This window comes from Carassius gibelio, chromosome B9 (genome assembly GCF_023724105.1).
Source record: "Carassius gibelio isolate Cgi1373 ecotype wild population from Czech Republic chromosome B9, carGib1.2-hapl.c, whole genome shotgun sequence".
NCBI classification, from domain to species: Eukaryota; Metazoa; Chordata; class Actinopteri; order Cypriniformes; family Cyprinidae; genus Carassius; species Carassius gibelio.
The window spans coordinates 25,243,659-25,259,256 of NC_068404.1; the positions used below are offsets into that span (position 1 = coordinate 25,243,659).

The following is a 15,598-nucleotide window of genomic DNA, read 5'->3' on the forward strand; positions in this document are numbered from 1 at the left end:
CCGTTTTATTGTGAAATGTCATTGCAATTTAAAATAATTATTTTTGTTTTAATTTATTATTATAAAATATAATTTATTCCATAATGACAAAAATGATTTTTCAGTGCCTTACTGAATTTTTTTAACAATTATTAATTAAGTTTTATATTTTCAATGTTGAAAATAGCTGTGATGATTAATATTTTTTGTGAACCATGATACATTTAATTTCAGGAATCTTTAATGAACAGACTTTAAAAAAAGTCTTTGCTGTTACTTTGGTGCATTCTTGCTACATTAAAAGTATTGCTTTATTTCTTATAAGAGTTATACTCTCTCCAAACTTTTTTGTTATGATAAAATATATTATTGCTCAAGTAATTGTAATTAAGCATGACTGGGTTGTTCTCAGGCTGGGCAGTGGCAAGACACCCGCGACTGTCATTTTGGATGGCAAGAGGCTCTCTGAAGATGAGGATGATGAAGAAGGGCAGTTTGTGGTGGAGGAGGCAGCTGCACCTCCTCCTGACGTAGCTGAAGTTGAGGTAATATAGATGCTCTATATGTGTATGTAGTATCCCAATAAAAAATGTCATGATTTGGACTCATTGGCTTATGTTTCATTGCAGCGTAATTCACTTGAACTGCAAGGGGACGACAAACACGGTGAGTCATGCACAATAATAACTCATCCTGAAATTAAAATGTTACCATAAATGTTGAATTATGTGAACAAACCCTTTAAAAGCACACTTCAGATCAGAAATCATTGAATGGTTTTGATTTGTTCATAGGTGGACTTGTGAAAAAAATTCTGGAGACAAAGAAAGACTATGAATCATCTCCAGCCACAAAGTCAAAAGAACAGGTATGATGTTATATTTTAATTGCATTATCTCCACTAGGTGGCAGTGCTATTACATTTTATGTGGTCCAAGTTTTGTTTTTTTCACAACAAAATTCCAGTACCCTGAGTAAATGCATTTCGAAATCTCTTCATCAAGCGAATCAGCATTTTTGTGCTGTACCTCAGGGATGCCTGACCCAGTGTGCCGTTAGTTTACTAAAGCAAGCAACTTTGCAAATGGAGTGGAGAAATGTAATTCTGGTCCCTCAAGTGTTATTTTCTTCAGCGGAGCTTAAATAATTAGGGCAAAACAAGCATGATGGCACCATTCATGCTGTTTAGTTATTTAACATGGTTAACTTTTGTGGCCTGTTTATTTGTGAATTTTGTTGGTTTTGGTAACTGAATTGCAAATTGAAAAGCAGAATGTTCTGGTGGCTTGGATCTGGAGCTTGCTTTTGAATTTCGTTTAGGTCTGATTTGTTAGGGGATTTTATCTGAAGTGTCCTTTGGCCCGTGAGAGAATAACGATTCATCAATGGAATATAGATTATTATTAAGATAGTATTTCATTTCCAAAGAGCAATAAAACCGATTTCACTCTTCGGGCACAGTTTCAGTGTGGTTCAGCTATGTACTTTTCTTCTCTGGCCAGAAGATTTCTGGAACGATTTTTCAGGATGGCTGGAGTATGATTGTCAATCCAAAGTGGCACTTTATCAATGTCTTCCCATATTTTAGCTTGAATTGGGCTGTTTGTGAGCCAGTGGAAACGAGAACAATGTGATTTGAGTTTTGAAGCCATCCCGTCCATGCCCTGGTGGAAAGGGCCATGTGCACTGGGTGGTCCGCCCGAGCCGGAACGGATGCTCCGGTCTATCTGTCCGTCACTGGCTGTAGGTCTGATGGATGCAGTGTTTGGTGGTGGCCTTCATGCAGAACCTCCGCTCTTTCACCTCTGCTTCCCACCTTAGTCACATGCTCAGAGAGTGAGTTGGCAGAGGGGACAAATAGCGATGGGAATTGTAAGGAATTTCATGTAACAAATCTAGTTTAATGATTCTTTTTTTTTTCCAATTCTGAGGCAGTAAGAACAATTTTATTTCAGATTTTCTCAGCTAGACACCATCTTGTACTTCAAAAGAACTTTAATAATATTAATACTATTATTAATAATGAAAGGTTATTACCATTTTGCATATATTCCACTCTTTATCACAGATTCATGAAAGAAGATGCTTTCCTCAAAATTAAGCAGCACAACTGTTTTCAGCATTAATAAATAAATGATTCTTGAGCAGCAAATCCGCATATTAGAATGATTTCTGAAGTATCATCTGATACTGAAGACTGGGGGAATGATGCTGAAAATTCAGCTTTGCATCACAGGAAGACAATACATTTTAAAATAAAATAGATAACAATTTTATTTTATTTTAAATGGGTCAAATAAATGCAGCCTTGGTGAGCATAAGAGACGTACTGATTCTGAACTTTCTATCAGTAGTGTATAGGATACAAAGTTTTTCTTTTTTTTAACTCATTAATTCAAAAGCTTAAATATAAGAATTAGAAGTTCTTATTAAAACTTCATTTGTCGTTTTTTTTTTTGTATAATGAAAGTAAATGTGCAATGTCTAGTAGGGTTGATAAACTAAACTGAAGTGGCACATCTTTTTTGATCTTGATTGAGTCCTCATTACATTGCTTTATATAGAAAAGTGTGGTTAAAAAGTTAACTTTTCTCCAAAATGTTCCAGATTTGGAATGACATGATGGTGAGTAAATGTTGACAAAGGTTTTATTTAGTTCATTCAGCTGCAGTGTTTTGTTCACAGAAGACATGAGCTCTGTGTGGTTTTCCACTGGCGTGATCCCGTTTGGTGTTGAAGCTCAGCCGCACACAGTGAGCTGCTCCCAGCTGGCCCTTACAGCCAGTGCTTCTCCCTCCTGTGTTCTTGATTTCAAAACAATCAGACTGGATTTCCTTTCAGTCCCAAATAATCAAATTAGATTTCCCCCATCAAACGCAAGCCAACTCCAGGCAGGAATCTGAGCGCTGCTGGCCGCGCTTTCCTAATTGACTTAATTTAGCCTCATCAGCTCTCTAAATTCTCCTTCTTAATTGCGGTGGATGAAATGGACGTGTGTTTTCGGGGCTGTAGATGTAAACCGGCACACGCAACTCTCCTGTCTAGTCAGCTGTATTGAAAAAAATCTGTAATGACTTCCTTCCTGCATTGAAAGGGGGGTGAAGGTCACCGCAATAAAGCGGCTGCTCTCCTGTAATCACGGTGTAACATCCAGGGTTAAAAATGTAAATATTGAGCTTCCTTATCCTCCCCGACAGGTTTGAAGTTACAGCGCTCATAACTCATTCTACAAATATGAGCTTTCGCTCTCAGATCTCTGCAGGATTTTGAGTTTATGGAGATCGCCACATCAAGTACGTATGACTTAATCTCTTCGGAACAACCACAGAATTTAGAGTTTTGACTGTATAATAATTCCAAAGGTGAAACTGAGCCAATGACTCATTCTGTGGCTTTATTAGCTTGAGCTTTCCGTTCCGCTTCGTAAGTGAAGATTTACCTCGCCAGGGTCGACAGAGCTTCATTTATTAATATCAGCTAGGCCGTTATTTTTTCAGTTGACTGAAATAACAGGACAGATGCAATATTGCGAAAGGCCGTTTCACCATCATTTTGCCGTACGTTTTGCTGTGACCCTCCAGATCATGTGTATATTATTCTAAGATACTTTTTGTAGGGCGTCTTTTTTGTTTTGAGAGTATTGGCCCCTGACAGCAGCTGCGTTTTCATAAGTTTTTTTTCCTCCTCCTTCCTTTTCCCTCTTTTGCGCCATCAAATTAGCCTGATGAAGGTTTGCAATGTATAAATAAACCCCATGGCACACAAATGGATGGCTGTTGAGTGAACGCCACGCCAGCTCACTCTCTGCAGAACAGGCAGGAAAATAAATAGTCATCCCTTCAGGCCCGTGTCTTTGTAAACATCTACCTTCTTGTTGGAAATGTTAAGGAAATGACTCTTGTTGCATTCCTCAACATTTTTCCCCTCACAGAGAGAGACGATTGACATCTCTGTGGAAGGACCCCGGAGGTTATGGTGAAATACCACGGTACAGGTCTCTGAAGTCTGATAGTGTAATTGGTTGCGTTTTAACCTATTATTTCAGTCCTACAGCTGTCTGGTTCTCATAAGCTAAACTGTCATGTATTGTGGTTCTGTGGTGATCCTCTTGACATGCAAGTGCAGGACGGTGATCTCAGCGGTGACCCCCACGGGGCCAAACTGACCCTTCCATCCTGTGTACATCAGTCTGCCTCTCTGCACTTCACTTCATTCCAGCTATTTTTTTTATGATGTTGCTGGACGGGGCCCATGTTTTCCCCAAGGAGGAAACCCCTAAACATTGCTAAACAATTAATCTCTACCCTTTGAGTCAGTGTTGGACACAAAGACCCACCATGGTGCTATTTTATACCAGTAGCGGCAGTCCAAAAAGGATCACTGCCCATGTTTAATTATTTAACCGTGTAGTCTAAACAAGGTTTTCTGGATAATTTTTTTTTATTTGTGGACATTTTAACTGCTTTCTGTGTTATTCATAGCTTGTGAAGTTAAAATAGTTTTGATACATATGTGGAATATATTTTTTTTTACATTTAATCAAATAGTGTCAATGTAGAAAATCAAAATAGGCTACAACCCAATATGCTGTTGTAACCAGTCAAAAAGTCAATTTCAAGTGTCAAGGTAGTAATTCTCTTTCCGTCTGAAGACTAATCAAAAAAGGTTTATGAAGGCAAGCTAGGGGTGATGTTATATCAGTTAAAATGATAAACTGTTTATTGATAAATTGAATATGGTTTCTGTCTGCTGAGTTGTCCTGTCCCCGGGGGCTGCAGGCAAACACAAAACACAGCCCTAGTCTGAAATCATTAACGAAGCAAAAAAACACGGAATCTCAAAATCCAGTCATGAAAATGAAACTTACATTTTAATATGGACAGACACGGAATTTGTCAAAGTTAGCATCAATTATTCAAATCAAATCTCCATATGGAGCAGTATCTGTAAATGTTAAGCCGCAAAAGTTGGTTGAAATATGAATCCTGCATGTTCTGGGCGCCTCTGTGTGAATGAAATTTTGGTACCGTGACAACACTAGTAGGAACATTTTGATAGCCATTTCTTTGGAATAAAAATGTATATGTTGTGATTATATATAATTAATGGACATATATTGTGGTATACATATTTGAATATACTGTATCACTCACCCCTGATGCAAACTTTGCCAGTTTTCGCATGATTTCTATGCTACTAGATGTATATCTACCTAAACTGCATTGTTTTTTTAAACAGTGAGTTTAGCGACAAAAAACTACTCGTCTGTCCAAACAGTGATCGGTAACGAAAATATGTTTGATATTATTGCCAGTGGTGAATAAGTGACTAATTCATTTTTAAAGTTTGTCTTAGTTGTCCTAACCACAAATTTGTTCTTGTTTTTATTCACTTAAGCCCAGTTCATCTCATGAATCATGTTTGAACTGAACATTTCAGATCCACAGAACCGTGACACGGCACCACAGCGGCAAAGTGGATGCTTCTGAAGTTTATCATTCTCAGGAGGACTGCATGACTCTAATTTTCCTTGCCAGAGCTCTAATTTGAACAGTGCTGTTCTGCTTCTTTTCATATTTCTTTATTAGCACTCTATAAATCAGGCATTTTGCATGCATTACTTCATTAAGCAAATTGGGCTTGCAGCTGAAGGCTCAGATCCACATAGAGAGGTAATGAGGCGTCCTGGTGCAAGAGGCTTCGGCCAGTGCATCATCATCTCTGGAAGCCACCTGCCCCAGGCACACCGACTCCACGTCCCGCTTGTGTCACTGTCTGAGATAATGGGAAAACCTGTCCTCAGCTGCCTCGTGCAAAACAAATATTTTTCTTGGGTCGAGTGAAGAGAGGGAAAAATGAGAGCCCATATAAACGATTGATTTATGTCCTCTGAGACAGAAAGCTGGAGTTGTTCTTTTCGACTAAGGGGTGAGGTGCAGGAGGATGGCAAACAGAGCGAATCTGGCCTGGACTTCGCGCTCCACGAACAGTGGTCTGAATGTGCTGGCCGGTGTTTGTGTAGAGGGGGTGTTTAGGGGCCAGGGAAACCACCCACATTGCAGACAACTATTAGACATTTCAATCCGAACACACTTGTAAACCACAAAGAGAGGGGGGAAAATTAAGATAGTCTTTCTTCTCACAAATTTGTTAGAGTTCTAGAGCAAAGTGGCATAGTTAACCTTTGAAGTGTTTGTAATATAGTTACCGAACTCTGTAAAGTTATAACAATAAACTTTAAGTTTCAGAACACAGATGATTAGAGACTGGCTCTTTATGAAAATATTTTCGGATTTCAAATATTAATAGCGTTTGACTAACTGACTGTATGTCTGGGTAGGACAAGGAATGCAAGTTTTACATATATTTTATAAATAAAGTAATATTAATAAGTATTAAAGTTTATATATATATATCTAATTACAAATACTTTATTTTTGGAATCTGATTGCGTACTCTAAATTAGATGTAATCAGTTACTAGCAACTTTCCAAGCCCGATTTCCAAAGATTTTAGGATTAATTTGTTTCATAATACACCATTGTAACTATGCATGCAAAAAAAAAAAAAAATCAATATTTTACCTATTTATATTTTCACATATTTATTTTTCTCTTCTATATATCGATTAGTGTGCTTTTATAGTGTGTGAAGATATATGGACTGAAATTGATTGAGAACCGGGTTATGAATCGATTAATAGAAGTGAAGAATTTGAATCACATAAAAATGAATCAAACCTTACAACTCTTAATACCATTTTTGCGACTGAAGTTTATTAAAACTGCGGTAGGTAACTTTTGATGCTCCAGTGGTTAATAAACAGTACTGCTTGCGTCTTGCAGAAGAACATTGTAGCCGGAACTACTTCTCTCTGTTTATGTCTATGAAGAATCACAAAGGTACTGGGTTACTCCGCCGCGGTATCTCCGAAGCAATCTAAAATAGTCCGAATATAAACACTTATTATAGGTGCACCCTAGTGATTCAGGACAAGCTAAAAACACGGTTTGGAAAATGGATTCATGGTGTACTCGCTTATTATATAAATTTTTCTACATTTTGAACACAAACAAAGTTACGGACTGCAGCTCTGATTGGTTGATTTCTTACCGGGAGCGGTCAGTAACTGCAAATGGCAATAAGACCACTGGGAGGAGCCAGAGGAGCTAGATTTTTTCACAGATTATCTGTCTCATATTCTACTGTCAGGACATAATGACAGGTTTAATAAATATGTAAAAAATATTTTTTTTTTACAAAAGTTCCCTACTGCACCTTTAAACCGTAATGCTCTCATACTTGCTAGTTGAGGGATTGCAATACAAGTCTAATGATACTTAATCGCCAAATCATTAAAAATCAAGATATTTGCAATGGTGTTCAGATATGTATAGGCAGAAAAACATTACAAATATATTGTAAACATGTCAGTTACATTTAACACAATGATTTTTTGGAGTTCATGTAATGCTCAGCCTATTTTGATAAGGACGTTTCTGGTTATTGTATTGTCATTTAGCTCAGGTTTGACATGTCCCACCTAAGAAAGGAAGTTGTCTGTGTTTATAGCCACAATGACATGAATTGCTTGAGGAGTTCAGCTTGAAACGAGGTAAATGTGAAGTAGTTGTTACTGAACACTGTTGTAAAATAACTTCACTGCCATAGCCTGTTACTAAAATAAACAAAGTTACGTCTTGCACGAGTGTGTGTGTGTGTGTGTCTGAGAGGGACTGAGGCAGTAAGAGTAAAGCCTGTTTGGCCTAGTGCCACACACAGCCTGTGGCCCCAGCTAAATAAATAGACACGGGCCCTGTGTGCCGGGGGGCCTTCTTGCGCTCGGCTGAAGGGTGACTGGGGCAGACCAGGACCCCCCAACCACACCACATACAGTGGAGGCCTTCACTAACCACTCACTCACATTATGGATCCCATGTCTCTTTCGTTTTGATCTTTATATACATTGCAAGGATTGTATAATTCCTGCCTTGAAATTCTAAACATTTGTAGCCTTGACATTGAAAACCACTAAATGCAGACTTCTCCCTTCTGCTTTTTTCCCCTAAAGTATATTGTTGGTAGGTATAGATTTCCTCTAACCTCATTTAAAGCATTCATCTGAAGTGCTCCCCTATGGGAGTGACTTCCCATTAGTCATTTTTCAGTTGTAAGCTTCATTACTTAGTCGTTTGAGAATCAGAGGACACGATTGGCCAATACCAGCCCTTGAGATTAAAATCAACTTGTGGCCTTGATATACTTCAAGGGAAATTGGAGAACGAGTTTGCATGGTGCAGTTTTGAACAAAATCAGTTTCTCCAAATCTCCTAAATGAAGTTTGTTTGGGGAGTTCAAGACAGATTGCCAAAGCAAACTTTCCAGAAATGTTTTCACACTGGTAAGCACTTTCTAACTATCACTGGTCCATGTGCCCCAGGTCTTCACCCTCTTTGACGTGGAAATCTTCTCTTTTTCAGTTAGTTTGTTGTTTCCTTTCGAGGACAGACATGAGTAAAAACATGAACACACTAAAGAGCTGCTTTATAGTAGAAATTATGTTGTAATTCTAATTGAAAGTGACATTGACACAGGTATTTCAAATAACTTTTGCCCATAAGCAAAGAGTAAAAAAGTACATCCACAAATGACAATTTTGACATTTACTAACCCTCATGTCATTCCAAACATGTATTTGTCATAAGACACGCAAAATATATTTTGACAAACATTTAGATACTTTTATTCACAGAAGAATATTTACAAATATGCTTGTTTTTCTTTTTTTTCATACAATGAGTCAGTGGGTTCCAGTGTTGTTGTTTTTTGGACCCCATTAACTTTAAAAACAGGCATATTTTTAAATATTCTTCTGTGTTCTACAAAAGAAAATAAGTCATACAGGTTTGAAATGAGGGCGATTATAAGATGCTCATCCAAGTGCAAAGCCATGTATACAAAGGCTAATTGTCGTATATATACTAAACACTGTCACTGGGGCTTTACCCTTTCAAAAGGTGCTAATTTGCAAACTTGAGGTACTAAATTATTCCCTTTAGGGAAATAAGGTACACAGTGACAGCTTCTGCACTTATTTTCCCCCAGTGTCCAGACAAAAATTTACATTTGTAATTGCACTTTAGACTTTTGTACCTTTTTTTTTTTTTTTAACTAAGAGTGTATGATAAATGGGTTATCGTACAAATCATACCTTCATGTTGAAAATCTGCCAAAATGATAACATGAATGACAATTGAAGAAAAATTAGGTAGTCGTGTGGCATCCTGTTTATAAGAGAAGAATGTGAGATTTGAGAAAATGCAGTCAGGAGGAGTGACATTGTTTTGAGACTAGTTTTGATCTGTTTCCTGTGGTTCTGTCTTTCTGCAGGATCGGTCACTGGTGTCAGAGTCGTCTCGTAAGAAAGAACGTGAATTGGTGGCGAAGGAGATCGAGCGACTGCGTTCATCCATACAGACAGTGTGTCGCAGTGCTCTGCCTCTGGGCAAGATCATGGACTACATTCAGGAGGATATGGACTCCATGCAGAACGAACTGCAGACCTGGCGCAAAGAGAACAAGGAGAACGCACAGGCTCTGCTACAGGAGCAAAGGTGCACATGCATATTAGCTCTGTCCCTAACCCTAGTAAAGACAGCATCCTAACTGAAGTGAAAGCTCTTAAGTGATTGATTTGGAACTAAGAAATCATACAAATAATGGTCCTCATGCAAAGTGCACAGGAGCTGACCTTAAAATTGATTTAAGTCGAGCATTAGCAAGTTGCTAGGTTAACACGCAAACAGGGTCCCCGCGGGTCCTTAAAAAGTCTTGAAATGTCTTAAATACAATTTTCGATTTTTAAGGTCTGAAAATGTCTTGAATCCTGGAATTTTCCATATGAATGTCTTAAATTTCATGTGGGGTCTTAAATTTCATGTCCGACTCGTCATTTTTATTTATTTTTTCAACCGCAATTTGACCAGCACAACATTTGGGGGCAGCACTTCGTGGGTGCAACCTGCATCATACCATATGTCACATACGAGTAAGTGATTGATGAACGCGTAGCGCTGATGGTTCGCCACCACGGCATTTTGCGAAATCGCAAGCATGGGCAAAGACGATAAAGCTGTGGACAAGAACATGATTGTCAGGTCTCGCTATCTTGGTTCTCAGTTTTTGAGCACCTCAATGGCAGAAGACTTGCTGGAGCACTTTAAGGTAAGACTCTAAAAGTAACATTTAAAATGATTTGAATATGTTAAAATGTGTTTTTGTTTCCTAATGAATATTTGGGACAAAAATATCGATGCGTCCCAATTCTTGGATTGATTTAATTTTTTTTTCGAATGCGTTGCAAATTGATTATGAGCTTAGTTTTTGCAGATGGCGCTCTAGGCTAGTTTTTAACCGAACACTCAAATGCTCACGACGAAGAGCGCTCGTGCGTTCTGCTGAGTCTGAGAATGTAATTGATATATTGCTTTTATGACGCAAGATTAATGTAAACGCCCCACTGCAAACACCCTTGTACTTCGCTTCAACCTTATCGAACTTTATTAATTATTATTTTATAGTAGGTTCAAGTGGTGTGTGTAAGGCATCTAAAGCACGCAGTGGCATCTGCTGTTAAAAACTAAACTAAGAATCGATTCGAGAGAGAATCGCAATGCATTCAGAAAAATTGGAATCGATCCAGAATAATTTCTCGATTCAAAATGCATCGATATATTGTCCCATCCAATCAGTTAAAAAAATGTTGTGGGTGGGTGACATCTAGGCATAGGACTACTGCATTATGGATGGAAGGCAGTGCTGTAAATAACTTTATTGTATAAAGCATTCAATATGCATTATGCTTCTTGCATATTTTTTATGTGAAAAGTAAAATTTAATTGAATTAAATAATGTAGCCCAGTTCATAATTAGACTCCAAATATCTGTTTTGTGCTTCTCAATTTTAGGTTAACAACGTTGACACTGAACCCTATCACATAGGCCCAATTCGTGAGCATTCACTATTATGGCTTAACTTGTTTCTCAAACATTTTTTTCTTTCAAATCAAGGACCACTTAGCCAATAAAAAAAAAGAAAAGAAAAACTTGACATATTTGGCTTAATGAGCATCCCTAATGCATGTACAAATGCAGGCCATTTTAGTCTTCTGAAACCATGGCTAACTTCACCTGCTAATAATGTGCATGATTAGAAAACAAGTCATGAGAAGTGAATTGGAAATGTACAACGGTGTCACAGTCCATGTCAGTCATTTTTGGTTGATGACTTTTGCTCACAGACCTCTTTGGTAATCTGGCATGCCTCCAGTGGTCCCCAGACCACAGTTTGAGAATCACTACTTTAGACAAACCATCTAATCTGAGTGAACATGAATGAAAATTTTATCATTCTTGAGGTGGACTTTGTTTTGATTTTATTTTTTTATAATTTCAGGAGGGCACCAAGGAACTTAATTTAAGGAACATGCTTTCTGTGTCAATGGATGGACCCACAGTAAATTGGAAAGTCATGGATCTCCTACAACTGGAACATGCAATAAATTTCTGATCCTGATCTTTCCTACAATTGTCTGTCATTCATTAGGTCTATGCATAGATTATTGTATGTGCTTGCATTTATCTGTGTCTGAAATGACATAGAAAACACTAATCAGACCCTGAACAACATTTTCTTGGGGGAGAACCCCCAAACCCAGCTCAAGGCTATTAGGCAGCAACATTTAACCATAATTTAGATCAAGTATGATGAAAATGGCTTTTGTAATGTCCTGGGGCTGTCTTCCATGTCTTTTTCAAACTGCTATGAGGGGCCAGAATTTAGAAATTACCTGAAGTACCTTAAAGGCTGATAGTCTAAACATAGTCAACCATGTCAGGGTTGTAAGGTCAATCAGCACTTGGTATAAAAGTTTTTGTGACCCTTTGACCTGTCTTGAGCGTGGCTGTGGTGAGTTGTGCCAAACTAATGCTTCGCCACATCAATCTGTGTTGTCGGACTGAACATTTTCCTGTATTTTTGTTTAGATAAAGTCTTAAATTTTCCCTTTAGAGGACTTAAAAAGGTCTTAAAAGTCATTAAATTTGCTGTTAAAAAATGTGAAGATACCCTGGCAAAGTTGCAATATATTTTAATAATTTAGTAAAAATGCATTTTAGGTAGTCCATTTCTATTTTGATTTGTTTATTGAACTATTTTTGTGCCATAACTTTTATGTAGTAACTGAATTATAAGTTGAATGATATGTAGGATATGTAAGCAGCTCATGAAGTTTTATTTTCTCTGCCATGTTTTTTATTTGCATGCAAGCAAATTAAAAACACTTTTATTTGGGATTTACAGTATGCCAGTGACGGTGACCATACTGTTATCCAACCATCTATATTTAAAAAAAGAATATATATATATAATTCTTTTTTTTTTTACTTGTTGGTTGGTTTAGCCAGTTTTGGTATCTAGTAATATTATGAAATTGATATCCTTTTACTGTAGTTGTAATGTAGAAATCATATATAAATTAAACAATACTAATACTAATAATGTCAAATACCAGTAAATAAAATTAAATAAATTAATAAAAATTTTATTTAAATTAATTTAAATAAAATTAAATTAATAAATCTTTACAAACACTATAAACATGTATTTTCGTTCTCTTCAGTCAACAACAAATATTTTAAATGTAAAACTATTCAGAACAGAAGAAAAATGAAAAATAGAAGTATAAAGCAAACATAGCTTATAAATTATAAACAACATTTAAACAAATTTAAATTGAAACCGAAGCTACCTGCATGTGGGAAATGCGCTATACAAATAAACTTTGCACATGTTCTGTATGCTTGATGTTAATTGCATTACATAACTTGCTTTGGAATATAAATAACAGCATTATTTTGCATTTGAAAAAAAAAGCGTGACTTATATTCTTGAAAATCCTATATGTATTTACAATTTACATTTTTTATGTATTATTGTCAACAACAGCCATGATAATGCTCTGTGGATGCATCCCAGTATTTATCACGATTGAGATATCCAGCTACTTTTGAGTACTCTTGTTCTTGTGCATTAAGCCGTTTCTCTGTCTATGTCTCAGAATCACAGACAGCGTTGTGGAACCTCTGAAGACTGAACTCGCTGAACTGGAGCGGTTAATCAAAGACCAGCAGGACAAGACCTGCGCAGTCAAGTCCAACATCCTGAAGAACGAGGAGAAGATCCAGAAGATGGTATCCAGCATCAGCTTCTCCTCACAAACGTGAATCTCAGCACATCCCAAAAGGAACCCGAAGCACTGAGCAGCAGGGAGTGCTCCTGTTAATAGATCCCCATGTGTTTGAGCCGCACCGGACAGAGTTCAGAAGGTGCAGGTACAGTCTGGAGTCAGTCTCCTCAAACCCCCTTCATGTAAGGTGCCTTCTGTTAGACCCAGGATCTGTTTGCGCTGGTCCATTGGGATTCTCAAACACACTCGCACATCTGCAGTAGATTTGCACTCGTCACTTGCTTGAAAGATAAATGTGTGTGGTCACCATACTGATGTGTCCTGTATTTTTTAAGTAGGACTTTAAGTGCTTTCCATGTTCTCTTAGAAAAACAGACTGACTGGTTTATATAAAAATAAATAAAAAAATAGCTTTTTTTCCATTCAGACTGACAGGTGTTTTTGTCTCCCAGGAGAACATTGGCAATATATCATCTATAATTATTTATATTTGTTTATGTGTGCATAAAAAAACCATGGAAGCTTGTTTCTGAAAGTTTTTTTTATGTCTGGGATTAAATAATAAAATAGTTAATTACAGCTTTTTATCTCAGTTTGTAGTTTTTCATGACATATAAACTTGCAATTGCAAGAAAAAAGTCAGAATTGTGAGAAAGTTACGTTTTTTTATTTAACGCAAAAAAAAAAACTGTTGCGAATTCAGATAAAAAGTTAGAGAAAGTAAGTCCGATTTCTGAGTTTATATCTCGCAATTCTCAAAATTGTGAGCTAAAAAGTCACTTATATATTTTTATTTATTTATGCTGTGACTGAAACAAGCTTTCATGGAAATATGACGTGTATATATATAGATATATATTTAATGTAACTTTCTAAAGCTGCTAGTAAGCAATAGAATTTTACAGATGAGCATTAGAATTGCCAAAAATTGGAGACACACTACACGCGCACCTCTGCACTTTGAAGAATGAATCTGTAATGCAGCGCATCATTTCCCTGTACACATCCAGAACCGCTCAGATAGCTTAACATATATTCAAAGAAACGAGCTGAGATTGCATAAATGTTTTTTAAGTCAATTTATCATCTAAACAAGAAATGTACCTTGATCAACTGTATATGTGAATTCCAAATTCATATCAATAATGATATTTCATTTGAGAATACATGACAGAGAAACTTTTTTAGAGGGCTGTTGAGAGCGTTTTCTACTGCAAACTGAGATCCATGAAGCAATTAATAAATGTATTATATCTATTTTGATAAGTTTATGAGAAAAAAACTGTGTTAGATGAAGCAATAGTTGAATCTGCTGCTCAAGCACAACATTTAGAAAATCTTCAGCATGTATATCCAGTCAGACTTGGATACTGTGGTACTGTACCAGTGTCTAGATGAATTTGATATCTAAACCACACAGCATGAATGTCAGTAGAATCAGACTTCAATACACAGATCATATACTACATCAGTATTATCAGCTGTGACACAAAATACATTTTGCTATTTAAGTAAAATCAACTTCTTAATGTCGATAAAATATATTTGCGTTTCCATTTACTTTGTAAAAGAGCCGACCATTTACACTGTATACGATTTTTACCATTTGCTGTACATTTTGTGTATATGTTGTTTGTATCATAGTCCACAAATGAATATTAATTTTGTAGTGAAGTCTAATAAACGGTTACATTTCTGTTAAAAGTGTCGGTTGTGACCATTTTACAGCGCACGCGGTTCAGAGAATATACTCATTATTTTCCCAATTCTGTTTGGTGGTGCCAGTGACACAAAAATTACACACGTCACCGCTAAGTAAACATTGCGACATTTTAATGACTGTTTTGAATTGCATTTCAGAGCAGCGGTAAACATGCCAAGTGAATGTTTCTGATGAGTTCACAAGAAGGCCTGGACGTCTTTAATGTGTCACACACCACGCTCTAGAAAGCTGACCCGGTGGGACGCAGCGAAAACATTGAATAACATTTTAAAAGTCTGTATCAGCACATCAGTATTGATTTTTATCCTGGCAGAGCTTGAAACAGCTGCACCGCAGGCTCACACGCACATACTGCAGGAGCACTCCTATTGAACGCCTGTTGAGTAACAGATCAGGATTTGGAGGCCCTTGAAAACCTGGGCACCTGTCTGAGATCCCTGAGCGAACGTTTGGATTAGGTCTGAGTGAACAGGCCATGCGCGTGCCCTCCGGGGCTCTTTAGTCTGAGCGTTCTCCTGCTGTGGGCCCTGGAGAAAACCCCAGCCAAAGAAGACTGTCAAAAATCATTGTGCTGCTTTAGCAAGAAGAACAGTGAACAGGTGGAACTTGTGTTTTCCTTCATTGAAATAAATCCTTTTATTATTTTATG

The 15,598-nt window shown here is 37.1% G+C and overlaps 1 protein-coding gene across 1 annotated transcript in view; it reads left to right on the forward strand.

Moving 5' to 3' along the window:
* LOC127965488 (TRAF3-interacting protein 1) overlaps positions 1–14,930 on the forward strand; it is a 28,276-nt gene extending 13,346 nt beyond the window's left edge. The window contains exons 11-15 of the mRNA XM_052566298.1: positions 392–524; positions 609–645; positions 774–847; positions 9,370–9,593; positions 13,098–14,930. Coding sequence (XP_052422258.1) covers positions 392–524; positions 609–645; positions 774–847; positions 9,370–9,593; positions 13,098–13,263 — 634 coding nt within the window. The 3' untranslated portion in view covers positions 13,264–14,930. The remainder of the gene's footprint in view (positions 1–391; positions 525–608; positions 646–773; positions 848–9,369; positions 9,594–13,097) is intronic.
* Positions 14,931–15,598: the final 668 nt, after the last annotated feature.